The 14516-nt window shown below is 39.9% G+C and overlaps 1 protein-coding gene across 3 annotated transcripts in view; it reads right to left on the reverse strand.

Annotated features, from left to right (window-relative positions):
* The window catches only part of ndst3 (N-deacetylase/N-sulfotransferase (heparan glucosaminyl) 3), a 48039-nt gene that overhangs the window by 3724 nt on the left and 29799 nt on the right, over nucleotides 1–14516 (reverse strand). For all 3 annotated transcript variants that reach the window (XM_006787182.3, XM_006787183.3, XM_006787184.3), the window contains exons 7-14: nucleotides 9768–9950; nucleotides 9146–9242; nucleotides 8163–8286; nucleotides 7445–7619; nucleotides 6868–7038; nucleotides 6221–6330; nucleotides 1366–1468; nucleotides 178–288 (exon numbers count right to left, since the gene is read on the reverse strand). In XM_006787182.3, coding sequence (XP_006787245.2) covers nucleotides 178–288; nucleotides 1366–1468; nucleotides 6221–6330; nucleotides 6868–7038; nucleotides 7445–7619; nucleotides 8163–8286; nucleotides 9146–9242; nucleotides 9768–9950 — 1074 coding nt within the window. The remainder of the gene's footprint in view (nucleotides 1–177; nucleotides 289–1365; nucleotides 1469–6220; nucleotides 6331–6867; nucleotides 7039–7444; nucleotides 7620–8162; nucleotides 8287–9145; nucleotides 9243–9767; nucleotides 9951–14516) is intronic.

The raw sequence follows: 14516 nt of genomic DNA on the forward strand, positions 1-14516 counted from the left end.
CCATTTTAGCCTTGGGCATTTTAAGTGTGCAGTGTTTTCAACTGTAAAATTAAAAAAAACTATAAAACTTGAATTGCTGCTGTATATTTCACTGCTCAGTTTAATACACTATTAATTCGTTCAGACTCTTTAACTAACATATACTGTGTAGTCTGGTGAGAGGGGCAATCTGCTGACCTTCTGCAACTCCTCTCTCAGCCAAGAGGGAAGAGGCTGTCCGAGCCGGTGCAGCAGCTTTGACAGCTCCACGTTGTGTTCTCTGTAGTACCTGGAGAGATATGCCCGTGCCTGAAGAGAGTAGCACAGGAGAGACAATGAAAGAATGAAAATAGAGAAGACCAAGAGATGGGGGAGTAAGGGAGACAAAGAGGCAGCAACACAAATAGGAACGGTTGGTCCATCAGGATTCGATACGTTGCAGATTGGAAAGACAACACAGGAAAATAAAGAAATAGGAAGGAAAGCAGAAAAGGTATAGGGTGAAAAGGAGAAAAGAAGCACAAGAGGAGGAAAAGGGGTTGAAAAGGAGGGATATGTAGAGGCATTTTGGGAAGAGACAAACAATAAAAGCGAGACAGGGGGAGAGATATATATATAGAGAGATTAATGATGAGCCACAAACCAAGATCAGTTTATTTCTCCTCTGTAGGACTTTAGGGCCACTAAGTGCCAAGTGGTACCAACAGAGCTAAAAAATGAAGTTATAAAGGGAAGAAAATTACATGAAGGATGCATGAGATCCATTATTTCTCTCGCCCCCCTGTGTGAATTCCTCATCTCTCTACTTCTCTTGTCTCCCCAGTGCTACCTCCACCTCCTCCCTCCCCATCCCTGCTTTGCCCTCTACCTCCGTCCCCCTGGTGGAAACTCAGAAACAGTTTAATTATAGGCGACAGTGAGGCGCAGCCATTAGCCGTGTGTGAGTACATGTGGGAAGACAAATTGCATCTATGTGTTTGTCTTCACGTGAGAGCAAATGTGTGATTCATTGTCTGCAGGTCTGGTCTCCTCTGTGGAATCAGTAGCCAGGACAAAGATTTATGGATTGGATTTTCTCCTTCCACCTTACTCTCCTTCATCCCACTCTCTCTCCCTCTCTCTCACAGAGGTTGTGTCACTATCGAGTCCTCATGATTAGGTTGTAAGTTTCTGGCTAGATCTGATTGGGTGACAGTTTCCATCCCATGCTGAGTCCTGTGGGAAATTTTGCCACAGTGATAGAGGGGATTGTGGGCTGTCACTGTCAATCAGTCTGGCAGCTCTTTTTTTTCTTTTTTGTACATCTTTTTCAAACATTCCATTCAGGGAGTATGTAAGTACTTTCATGAGCATAATATATTCTAATTAAAGTAAAAACCATCTTACCTCTGGCTCCATAGGGGGGTACTTCCTTCCTTTGCTTTTCCCCAAACATTTAGTCTTTCCTCCATCAAGGAGCTGGCACCAAAAGCCCTTCTGAGGGTCAAAGCTGTGACAACAGGAAGAAAAAAAATTAAATACTTAAAAAAATAAACCTCAGTGCTACTGTCAAGGCCATCCTTTTTAGAAGTGCTCCATTTTTAGCAGCTATAGCTGAAAAAGAGGACACATCTTATTCGCACAAACTAAACAGAAAGGTTGCATTCAGCTCCCATCTTTTCTGTCATCATCATCTATGTTATGCCCACTCTCTCTTCACCTTTCCTGCTCTCTCGTCGTCTTAACGGAGTCACGCAGTAGGAAGAAGTACAGTTTATTGATTGGTTAATACAGTAATCCTCTTCTGCGGTGGAAAAAGAAATACGGGAATATGCATAGGCTATAGCCTGTTTATTCACTGGAACGGTTTCTGTTTTCTATGTAAAAAAAGAAAAAGCCCTGGAGCACGCAAGTTAGAACCATTAAATGGTATGTTTGTTTAATCCACTTTAACCAATCCATATTTATGGCATTGCATTTAAGATGTCATGCATCTTATATTCAGCAGCAAACAGCTAATACTTGTTCATTGTGACAGAAACAACTGCAAGGACAACTGCAAGACGTTCCTGACTGCCATGAATAAGAGGTAAATGATCAGGCACAGAGTGGCTAATTGCAATCTTGCACTTTGAAAGAGCAGCCATCAGGAAACATGGCTTCTGATAGAAGAGGTAGTGTCACAGGTAAATGAATGTGCTGCTTTTGGCCACTATGTGACCTCAGTATCATTTCTCCACCCTGTGTTACACTTTCCTTGTGAGTTTTGTTGAAATTAGAACACTGAGAAAAAAAAGCATTGCACCCCCTCCCTGTTTTTTAAGACAAGAAGATAGTGGGTGACCTTCACAGCAAAGTGCCTTTGTGAATTACTGTACTCTGCTGGAGGGATTGGACTACTTTTGCAAAACTCATTCCCCAATAGATTTTGATGGTGGTGGTGGAGCGTGCTCTCTGAGGCGTCAGGCAAAGATCTTCAACTGGGTTGACATCATGCCATAACATACGATCCATCAAACCATTCAGGGACCCCTCATGCTCTGGACAGGGGTATAATCACTATGAAAGAAACCAATTTCCACCAGAATAGGAAAAAAATGACTCATCAAATACACAGAAAAACTTTAATATTGATCTGCAGTGTCTCTTTCCTGTAAGGGGCATGTAGATACACATTATGCTGATAATAGCATAACAACGCCATCAGAACCCTTGACTGTATGGCTCAAAGATTCTGATATTTTCCATAGTTTGGCACGTGTCATTATCTGGGCATGTACACCACTGATGGAAACCTCAAAAGTACAGCTATTTCATATCAATCTACCTGATGTCTAATCTTATAGCTCTTTAAATAATAATAAAAACATTAGTAAAACATCCAATTTTGCGAATGTGGCCATTTACTGATAAGGAACTTGTATCTTGACATTCAAATAGCATTAAAACCAGCCAATCCAACATGATAACCCCCGCAAAACTGTCCAGCAGAAGATCATGTAACACAATAAAACCCAATGTGTTGTCCTAGCCTCCACACTTCATACAGACCTGCCCCACAATGCACAGGACACATGGGATCAGCTGCCAAAGGATTCCTGTGTCCATAACCTGACCAGTCAGAACTATTTTTTTTTAAAAACAATACTAGATCGTTTTAGTTTCATGGAAGATTTTTGTTGATTACAGTAGCACAAATAAAGAGATAAAAGAGGTGAAAAGGAGATAAATATAAAAAAAAGATGCATATTATTGTTAACTGCTTTTGACAGATGGAGGATCAGGGCTAATGTGGATATGATTGAAAGATGCAAATATTTTCTTTATTTGCATGCATCAGCGGGTATAGAAGTATAAAAAAAAGAGTTAAGTGGTTCTTCTTCAGTTTTCCTCTGACAGGACAGGAGGAAGAAATGAAAGGGGGATTAAATAAATAGGCTCCAGCGTTGAGGATCTGTCAGACTGCTGCCGTGTCAAAAGAATGAGAAGGAGAAAAGAAAGATTAGGCTTTTGTGTAAGTCGGTCTTCAGCCAAAACACAACCTCGCAAGCGCACACACAGCTTCCTTATTATTCTGTCAAAATGCATCTCTTTACAAATTATTTGTATGCATGTGGGTGTGTGATCCAAGACAGATGCACTCTGTCCCAATCTGAGCTACAAATTCTAGATGTCCCTGTCTGTAGACTCGAGGGCTTGCAAGCAGATTGCATTCTGATGAGTGGTGCTTGAGAAATAAACAGTTTAGCGCTCCTCCAAAACGTAAAGGTCAAATGCAACATCTCTAATGGAGAATGAATTGAAACAGAGCATCCACAGGCAGAAGCTAATTCTCTTAAGTTATGTACATTAAAACTCATTTTTGTTCATGCGCCACATACTTAGCTGTATGTGGCGCATGAACAAAAATGAGCTCAAGTGGGCTGGAGCAGTTGTACTACTATATAATAATTGATCAAAAATCAATTATTTAATGAATAATCTATTTTGAAAAACAGGTACTATATGATAGACCGGTGGACTGTCCAGGGTGCACCCTGCCTCTAGCCCTGTGAGAGCTGGGATAGGCCCCAGTAATCCTCAACTGGTTAAGTGGAAGAAGCTGTATGGAAGTGTGGATGGATGGATGTTACTGAACAGCCAACATGTCTTGAAAAGTGCCACTCTATTATCATTACAAAGCAACACAACAAGGAACCTCTTTGGCTATGGCAAACCATCTGAAACATCTTTGCCACAATAATAAGTCAACTCTCACAACTGCTCTCTTGATCATTTCTTAATGTTTTTCTGCACAATCATTCCAGCTGCAACCCCCCCCCCCCAAAAAAAAACAAACAAACAAACAAACAAACAAACAAACAAAAAAACAAAACAGTAAGAAGTCCAAAAGAAATGATGCTTTTTTTCTCTGTGATTTTCACACTTTTAAAAACCATCTAGTGGGCCAGATTGCATCCAGCCGGCCTGTGTTGTTATCCCAGCTCGACAGAGTTCGATTGACATATTTTAGGCAGCTCAACCAACATATTAGATGTACTCGTCTCTGAAAACATTTGATATGCAGTGTATTATATCGATCTGCGTGATTAAAAATGAACCTGGTGTCATTTCAGTGACTACACGTGAAAAGAAATTTGAGCACATACGTGGAACATGCTGTCTTTGAGGTTGCAAACAGCATGCATTGGCTACACAATTGAAGCCATCTTTCTGACTTGCTTGGTGCACAGGCATTATTTATCTGCTGTGAAAGACTGCAATGGATGTGTTCATTATTTATCTTGGTAACTGGCACTGTTGTCGTTGCTATTTTAGTTCTTTTGGATTGACACCGTGCAGCAGACTTACCCTTTTTTTTATTCAGGCAGCTGAAACACAAAATACTCAAGCAGCAGATACAGTATGTGAGGACAGCTACTGTCCTGTGTTTAAAGAAGGTGGAAGCTTCACCAGCTGAATAGCTTTTACCAAAAATATGCATTAATTATTCCCTTCTTTCTTGCACAAATACATCTAGAAATGTGGTACACAGTGATTATGTAATTCTTACATACTTGTTCAGAAATATACATACACAATACTTTCATGTCTAATGTCTAATTGCATTACTTCCAAAATGCAAGTAATGCAATTAGACATTAATATACCCAATGATGGGGTGTGATATCACTAAGTGTGGCCCAAAGGTAAACATCTAATAGTATTTGCAAATCAGAATATTTCAGACTTCCTCAACAAATTTAAAGCATTAAAAATATTTTGTTATATGTTAATTTGCCATTGCACTAAAAAAGTATTCACCTCTCTCTTATGCACATAAACTTCTTCTATCATTCTACTGCCACTTTACTCTTTAAGGTTTACATTCTCGTTTATATCTTGTGTCCATCTACACATATCCTCATACACCAGGGACGTCAAATTCATTTTGTAACGTGAGCCAATGCATCCCACTTTGATCTTATGAGGGCTGAACCAAAGTCCCCTTTCTGTCCATGTAAAGAAATTTAAATATTAAAATATCTCAGTGTAAAAAACCCCACCTCTATTTCTTTTCTACACCATAAAGAAATGCTGATGTAGCAAACCAAATACATTTATCAGTTTATCAGCTTGGGGCTAAATTGTATGAACTATGTTAAAATTACAGAAATAAATTCTTGTAGCTCACTGACTTGATTGTCCTGTAATTATAAAATGGAAAGTTTTTGTTAATTCAGCAAAATTTCAGTTTTTTTTCCTGTGGGTACATTGTAAAAAACTGAAATTTCTATACTAGATAGTGAAAAACATTCATGTTAAGTATAATTTAATTGTTTATCTGTTATTTAATTCTGTTGATATATATGCATAGCCATGGTGGAGGTCTTTATCAAAAGGAAAACTCGTGAAAATAGTCCAAAATCGATTCCCTGCTTCACATTTTCCAAAACTGTCCAGTGGTCTGGATTGGAGTCTCTCTAATAAGCACACAAACTCCAAGGTTGACCTTTAATAACTCTTAAGCAACAGGCATATGATGTCACTGTTGTGTTTTTTTCAGAGAATGACACCACTTGGTAAGCTGTCCCCACCGTTCACCAGTAGATGTCAGGCTTCACACAAATTTGGAGTAGGGTCTTGTTATGGGTTTAATTTGTTTAAATATTTCCACCTCAGTGCACACTCGGTTACTCCAGCATGCCAGAGATGGAAGACAGTCATGACTGACACTAAGATAAAAGAAGAGAGTCAGCGAGATACTGTGGGAGAGACTTACGTAAGGGCCTGGGAGTAGTTGAAATGGGGAGTGACACCAAGGAACTTCTGAACTTCATCCATCACTGCTGCAGGGTCAGTTCTCAGCTGATGGCCATCTATGATCATCAACTACACACAGATGCAATCATGTGCTCAGATCTGAACTCTGACTTTTAACACTTTAAAGCTTGAACCATAGAATAGTTGCCACAAAATTCATTTTTTCTTTTTTTAATGTTTATTTATTATTATTTAATTCTAAAAAAAAAATAAAAAAAAATGATTATATGTTATTTAGCATATATGAATTTTAATTTGCATCATATTCGCTACATCCAGCAGTTTTTTTCTTTCTTTTTTTTCCAAATGTCTTATGCAATTTATTTAGTTTTTAACTTTTATTTTTTTACTATTCATGCATCAAATATGACACATTAGGCATTTAGGGGTTAAGACCAATTTACTTACATTTTTTTCATAAGCTGAATCAATAATTTGTAATTTTGTCAAGGCAAAATCGAATCACTAAAATGAAGACACGATTACCATTGTTTCAGCCATGTCTTTTTATGACAATCACAATTCACAGAGAGCTGTTAAGAAGCTAATCTCACTTCTTATTTACTTTTTTCAAGTGCATAGCCCTGTGTCGGTGTCTTTGCATACCTGGTTAGCAGGGTAGTACGTGAGCCACCTCTCTAGGTGTGTAGAGTACAGACCAGGGATGAGACAGCGGTTCTGCAGGGAGCGCAGCTCGGCTGGCGCACCCTTTTTCGCACTGATGACATCATAGAAGGTGAAGCGCAGGGCTGTATGGTCCTCGTGAGCCCTCTGATGCTGGAGAAGGATCACAACTACCAAATGAGCTTCACAGAATACTCTGGACGATTAATACGTTCACACCTTTTGTGTGAGAGCGTGTTTTCATTGTGGTCAGTGATATAACATTTACGCTGGCACATAGTTGACATTCATATCTCATTAATTAAGCAGGCTTAAAGATTTCGGGATCTTGTGACATTTCCTGTAATGATATTCATAGATAAATATATAGATAATTAGGCTCATTAACTCTGTGCATGCAAGCGACTCCAAGCCCAGTCTTGGATAAAGAACTCAATTTTAAATCAATACAGAGATGCAGCAGATGAAGCAGGCAACTGTAGCAAGTTTTTTTTTAAAAAATAAGTGAGCAGGCAAAAGCATCTAATGTATTCTGTGTGTGTTTGTGCACAGTACTTACCTGATACCAGCTGTAGGCCCTGTCAGAAGGGTTGATGAGCAGGGTGATGATCTTGGCCTTGGGTAGCAGGGCAGCAGCTCGCCGTGGGGTCTCCTCTGAGGGGAAATAGTTGGCGCTCTTCTCAAATAGGAAGTCTGTGCTAACATTGGAGGGCACGGGGAAAAACTCCATGTACCTGAGGCAGTAGACACAGGGAAAATTAAGTAGTCATATAAACATATGCACACACTCAAGACGTACCCCTCATGCACAAGCATTAATCATCACTGCAAACTCACCCAGCCGCATTTAAGCAGTTTTTTTTTCAAAGTCACTTCTAAAGTCACAAAGTTACAGCCTTTACAGCTCAGACAATGATCCTGAAATAAACGTGATATATTTTAAACTGTGTTTAATGAAGAATTTTCACAGTCAGGTCTTTATGGATGACTTTGGAGAATGCACCAGCTGTGTCTCTGTCAGCTAAGCAACCCATTTATGGGTCAATTTGGGCAGCCATATGTCTGTTGGCTTATGTTTGCAGACTTAAAAAGATCATTTGGAAGACGCTGCTAAACTGCTTAATGGATCACTCGAGTCTGCAAGACATAGGACAATCCATAACAACTTCACAAAAAGGATTGTAATCTTTCATTTCACCTTAAGCACTGACTAATAAAAGGCAAAGACAACAAACAGAGGTTAGGCTGTGTGTGTGTGTGTTTGTGCTTGTTCTTACCAGTCAATTCCTTTGTGGTAGTTGTTGGTATTGAAGAACTGGACCTCCTCATAAGTCTTTGGACTTGGGAAATTGCTGGAGATGGAGGGATGCATGAGTAGGAAGAGATAAAGTGCTGTCGTTCCTGGAAGAAAGGGCATAATTCATAACTGGCTTGTTAATTCAGCTCAGGAGAGAGTAGTCAGTGTGTGTGTGAGTGTGTGTGTTCATCAGTGTGTGTGAGAGCTGTCATCCACTGATCCATACTGGATGAGTTTTCCCTCCGCAAGATTTATATCTTGCTGAGAACTGATTATGTGAATGTGTGTGTGTGTGTGTGTGTGTGTGTGTATAGTGATCATAGGCCTTCCCATCAAATGATTTAAAACCATTTGACACCAATCAGCACTGGGGCTCTGGTCGTGCCCTCTGTCTCGCCCTGAGCAGCTCTTTTCACCCAGTCCACCTCACACTATCTCATGCACAATCCTGCTACTTTTCCCTCAAGTCTTGTTTCCTGTTTGTTCCAACATCTCTGACTTACCCTCTAACAAAATGAGGATGTAGAGGGCTGTAATTATTGTTGTTTGGTTGCTAATGTTGCTATAATGACCCCCTCCTCCCATTTGGGAGATTATCACCTGGTTAATGAGCGGCTAGAACCTCCTAACCTTTCACACCAAACAGCAGCAATTAGAGGACTTAACTCAGGACTTGTGTAATGTATACACACTACCTTGTTTTTAAGTCTTTGAAGGACCCCCAATGAAAGAAAAAGGAAAAAAAGGGAGAGGTTCTCTATCTGTGCATCTAAAGTAGATCACATGTGGGTGGAAGAAAGGTGGCAAGAGCCTCCTCCTTTGTCTGCCTCTGACAGGACCACAAGAGCGAGGGGGGATTAAATGAATAGGCTCTGATGTGGTAGTTCCAGACACCTGGGCACGGAAACAGTCTCTTTGTTGCTTGTGCATGTCTGATTGTGGGCTTTTTTTCTGCATCTTTACCTGTTTTCTGTGGTCCTATTACCATGAACTTGGGTAATCTGTCACAGGTTTTTTCTTTAGACCAGATGTCTTTATGTCGCTTGTCATCACACGGGTTCTACATCACAGAAAAAAAGGGATTAGAGGTTAAAGCAATCATGCACATATTATACACAGAAACACAAACATGCCCCTGAAAATCCATACCACAGAGGATTTGCAGCACAAAAAGGAGGAGATAAGCATTTGTTTTTGTTTTACAAATTTGTGTAAGCTTATATACTGTACACTCTCAAACAGTATTATTAAAAGCATCATATTTGAAGAAAAAAACCTATTAGGAATAAACCTTGATATTTGTAATATTTAAACAAAAATTATGATCATACGCAAGCAAAAACAATTACAATCAACCAAAGCAAATACCACCTAAGTACTGTTTTCTGACCATGACATTACTAATCTAATTTTAGATCATTTGTACATCTGAATATTTCAGGATTTCTTTTTCTTTGTCCTCCAGAATATGTTTTAATCTTAGTAAAAAGAACATCTTATTACTCTCAAGAGCACCGATAAAACCGTACAAATGCAAGCAGCAATACAAGTCCATACCTGTAGGAAAATACCATAGCAAACACACCTGCCAGAGTGGGTTTCTTTGTTCAGGAAAGAGCTGAAAGTACTTGTGTGCAAGCTGGAGCGGCGGGAGGGTGTGAAGCTTCAGGTTCGTCCATGAGCGAAGGAAGGAGGCCAGGTGGCCAAATGTGTAGAGCCCCAGTCGATCATTGCCGTAGTTAGATAGGTGGGTCATGAATATACTTATCTGGAAAGGACACAGGCAGAGAAGGTGGTGGTGGAGAGGGAAAGGGATGTAAATAGAGAGTGGGAAATATGTACTTATTATATTTTGTAAAATTGAGATAAAGTCAAAAACCCATTTCCCAAGTTCCCCATGTTTGTTGATGTTGGTGCAGTGGAAAGCAAACAGATTATTTCTCAGAGTGTGATGGCTTTAAATTCCCTAACAGAGCAGCTGTCCAGCGAGTATAAATATTTGCTATCACTTTGCAAAGTGACACAGTCACTTTTGTTATGTAAGATTGTACATTAACTTTTAGCACAACGCCGCTTTCAAGTACAATGAGGCAAACAGATAAAGTGAAACTGATGTATTCACCACTCCTAGATAAAGCTGAGGAGGCAGCACAATGCTCCTCGTAGCCACCGGGTGATCGGAAAGATGCACCTACACATGAGGGAGTGTTTCAGATTGTGTTCACAACAGTGAATGTCTGTGAGGAAGAAGGTAAGACTCAGAGGGAGCGAAGGAGCGATAGTGTGCCGGTCCGGGCTATCTGTCCACGGCTCAGTGCTTTTATAGGCTGATCAAAGAGACAAGCTAAGATAGCTGCTACAGACAAATGCACGCGAGTCAGTGTGCGCACATAAACTCACACACACATGCTTCTTTTGTGATTGCACAGAGCTTGAGAATGTGTCCGGATGAAACGGTAACATCAGCCATTAAGGTATGAATTATTTGTTGAATGTGAGCTTGTGTGTCAGTATGCATGAATAAATGTGTCTGTGTAGAAGTATGTGTGTGGATGCGTGCGTGCACACACACACACACACACACACACGTGTATCTATGATTTCTTTAGACTACATTGATTTCTTGGAGACTAACAATAACTATGATATAACCATAGCGGTTATATCAGTGTTGTAGTGTTGCCTTAATTAGAACCTCTCTTTACCCCAACCATAACCTGAACCTTACTACAACCTCAAAACAACCTCGCCTTTAAAATGCATCACATTACAGAGTTACATTGCATTATCTACTTTCATTCCCTGGGGAGTTACCCGGACCCTACCAGTACCATTTTCCTTGCCTCCCCTTTATGTTAATATTGACCTTATGTTTTTTTGTTCCTAAAATGAAAGTAGTTCGTGCACATGCACAAACATACAACGACTCATTCAAGCACAGAGAGTGAATTTCCTGATGACAGAGGACTGTTGTTGCTCGTCTCTAACGGCGAAGGTTGCTGTAGATACAGAGCGACACAGTGTCGGGGGTTTGATGGATCAGCGTCCGGCTGACCTGGAAAGCTGCTCAGAATACTGATCGCCTCTGAACATTGATGTGAGTGTGTTAGCATGAGAGACACAGTGGAAAGGAGACACGGGGAACAGATGAATTGTGGGATACTTGTGTGAGAATGCAATGGTATCCACGTCAGACAAATTTTTCTTTCTTTTTTTGGTGCACGCGAGTGTCTATGTGTGTATGCCGCCGCAAATGTTTTTGCATTTGTGCATTTGTGTATTCCAACGCAATTGAGCGCATCCGCCGGTGTCTTCTTATCTTGTGCTCACTGTAAGCAGCCAGCAGTGCACCACCCAGGCCTGCCTGCTTCATATCAATCTACTTGATGTTAGAGCAACAATGTGGAACCACTGTCAAGGCATCACCGAGCACTCAGCCAGGAACAACAACAGAAAGGCACTCCACTAAAAACTGTTTGCTAGCTCATCCTCTCCAATGAATTGTAATGTGAAAACCTCAAAACCCTTTTCCTTGGAAGATGAACCAAAAAAAAAAAAAACATAGCTGAAGCACTACTCTTAGAATAGTGTAAAATTAAATCCAACCATGTCTCACTGGAAACAGCCCCACTTGGGATTGAGAATGAATATTGTGGCTCAGTATTTAGGGTTGAGCGTGTGGGTTGCGAATATAAATGAAGAGGATTTGGAGTGGCATAAATTGAGTGCAGGCAAATCCTACCTGTGTAAATAAGAATGATTTCAAAATCTCCTTTTTTGTGTTGTTTTGTGCTTTTTTTGAAAGCAAGGCAAGATGATCAAAAAGTGATTTATGTTCCTTTCAAACCACTCAATAGCCTATGATGGCTGTAACGGGACAGGCTGTACTGTATGTGTGTGTGTGTGTGTTTGTGTGCGCGCACTCGTGTGTTTATGTGGCGTATGGTGCAGGTGTATATGCATGAAAGACAAAGAGAGCAAGAGAGAGAATCCCAGTGTTACTGAACATGGAAATTATTCATTATGGAGCTTAAGCACTGGCTGCCAAATTAAACAAAGGGGGAAAGGAAAGATGATTTGTGTTTGTAATTGGAGAGCTGCAGAAAAAGAGAAAAAGTACAGAGAGGGCTAACAAAGGAAGGAGACAGCAGGAGTAACCTTGGCAGGTGAGTCTGAATTAAAAAACAACAAAAAAAAGCCACTTGAGAGAATGTTAATCTCCCGACACAGCAAAACCTCCAAACCCTTTCGGTGGAAGGGCTCGCTCTGGCTAAGAATTCAATTACCAGAACCATATAAACCTTTTCTTGTTGAATATTGGATACTTTTCCTGAATACTGGATAGCTTTGAGCCCCATATGTGCGTTTAATAAAGAATACTATCCTAATAATTTAACAGCAGAATTGGGCTTGAATCATACTCGGCGCTAGACTGGAAGAGAAGTATAAAAATGAGGGAAATAAACCCAACTCCTCAGTCTCCCTCTTTTAATCTTTGTCCCCTGTCTTTTTCCCCTCATTCCCCCCGCGTACATTCATTTCCTTCCTCTTCTCTCATCCATTTAATGTCTTCCTCTCACTTTCTCATCTGCCTGAAAAAGTCACTTTTTCATCATCTTTTTTTCCCCTCCTCTCTCCAATCTCATGCTGACCTAGATGATCTGATGAGGCGTGTCAGTCCAACATGGAGTGATGTTCTTCAAACCGCATGCACACATGAACACGCGGACACAGAAACACTCACGTACAAACATAAATACCATGTCCTAGAAGATTATGGGTCATGTATTTTAGGTTTGTAACATGCGCCAATCTTCTTGAACATTATTGCATTTTGGAAGAAATTACTTCTTTTACTGATCTATCTATCTTTGTATCTACTTTGTATCTATCTATGAGAATATATATATATATATATATATATATATATATATATATATATATATAGAGAGAGAGAGAGAGAGAGAGAGAGAGAGAGAGAGAGAGAGAGAGATAGATAGATAGATAGACAGATAGATAGATATAGAGAAGACAGTACAATACAATATGTAGACTGTCATGGATTTTGTAAGTGCGTTAACTGCAGTATTACAACACTGACCATCCTCATTCATGTGCTGGCCAGTGCGACTGTAAAATGCTTACCTGAGGAGGATATGCACATCGATATTCTGTTATACTCAAGGTGTATAGATGTAATTACAACTATACGATACCATAGTTGTGACTGATACTGACTAGAAGTCACATCTCAGTGAAGTTCAAGGGTAAACTGATACCATACATTTAAGTTTAGCAGGTAATACTATAGATGCACTGATAGAGGGATCAGAGTCAGCTGATATCCAGAGTTCTGAATTTGTAAGCGTCACGTACATCCGATTACAAGCTGGTCCATTTCATGCCTATGCTGTAAGTGCACAATAGCCCAGACAAATAGTTGCGTGCATACTCACATAATATGCTAAGCTGTCGTTAGAGCAAAAGCTCTGCACTGATAAAGGAAGATACTAAATTTGCTAAAGTAACTGCGAGGGTACCAACATGAAAACATTTGTATCTACAAACCTAATCAGACATTTAAATCACCCTCACACAGCCGGACGTTTAAAAGAAGCTAACGAGTGATAGCTGAAGCGCTCCAGAGCTCAGAGCCAGCCACAAGCCAGAAGCCATAGTATGAGTGAAGGATCAAAGCTAAAGGAAATTTATAAGGAGAGAAGAAGAGAAAAGGGTTGATGGCCTGTTATCTGGTGAATTCATAAAAAACTGCTGGGAAATGATGTAAGAACCAGTTATCTGTTATGTGATATAAATCTATTGGTTTGGAAGTGTAAAGATGTCGGGCAAAGGTAGGTGTACAGCACCTCTTTTCAGTTATTTCAGTACGAGAAGATCCTATAAGTTATTGCAGTTTGAGGGAAATTGTAAAGTTTAATATTTGATTTTATTATAAAAATAATATTTTGCATTGAATGAAAGTTGTTTTGTTTTGTTAGTTTGTTTGTAAATGCTGTCATGTTATAGTTCTTAAAAGAAAATCTGAATTGGCAAGTCACAAAAAACAGAAATCACAATGGCCAGAAAAACTGCAATCGGTGCATCTTGATGACAGAGCTGTGGAAGGATCAGATTTTGATGAGTCACACAATGGAATAATTTAATGTTTTGGGGAGTAAAACTGACACTGGGCTGGCTCAGCCCCATCTTTAAAACTTTTCCCCTTTTGGCTTAATCCCCTCATTAATATGCACACCAGTAAACAAAGTCAGATTTCCAAAACGGATATGAAAAAACGCAAGGGAGAGACTGTGGGCCCCAAAAGATAGACCCT

Source organism: Neolamprologus brichardi, chromosome 6 (assembly GCF_056152115.1).
Source record: "Neolamprologus brichardi isolate AB-2024 chromosome 6, ASM5615211v1, whole genome shotgun sequence".
Classification (NCBI taxonomy): Eukaryota; Metazoa; Chordata; class Actinopteri; order Cichliformes; family Cichlidae; genus Neolamprologus; species Neolamprologus brichardi.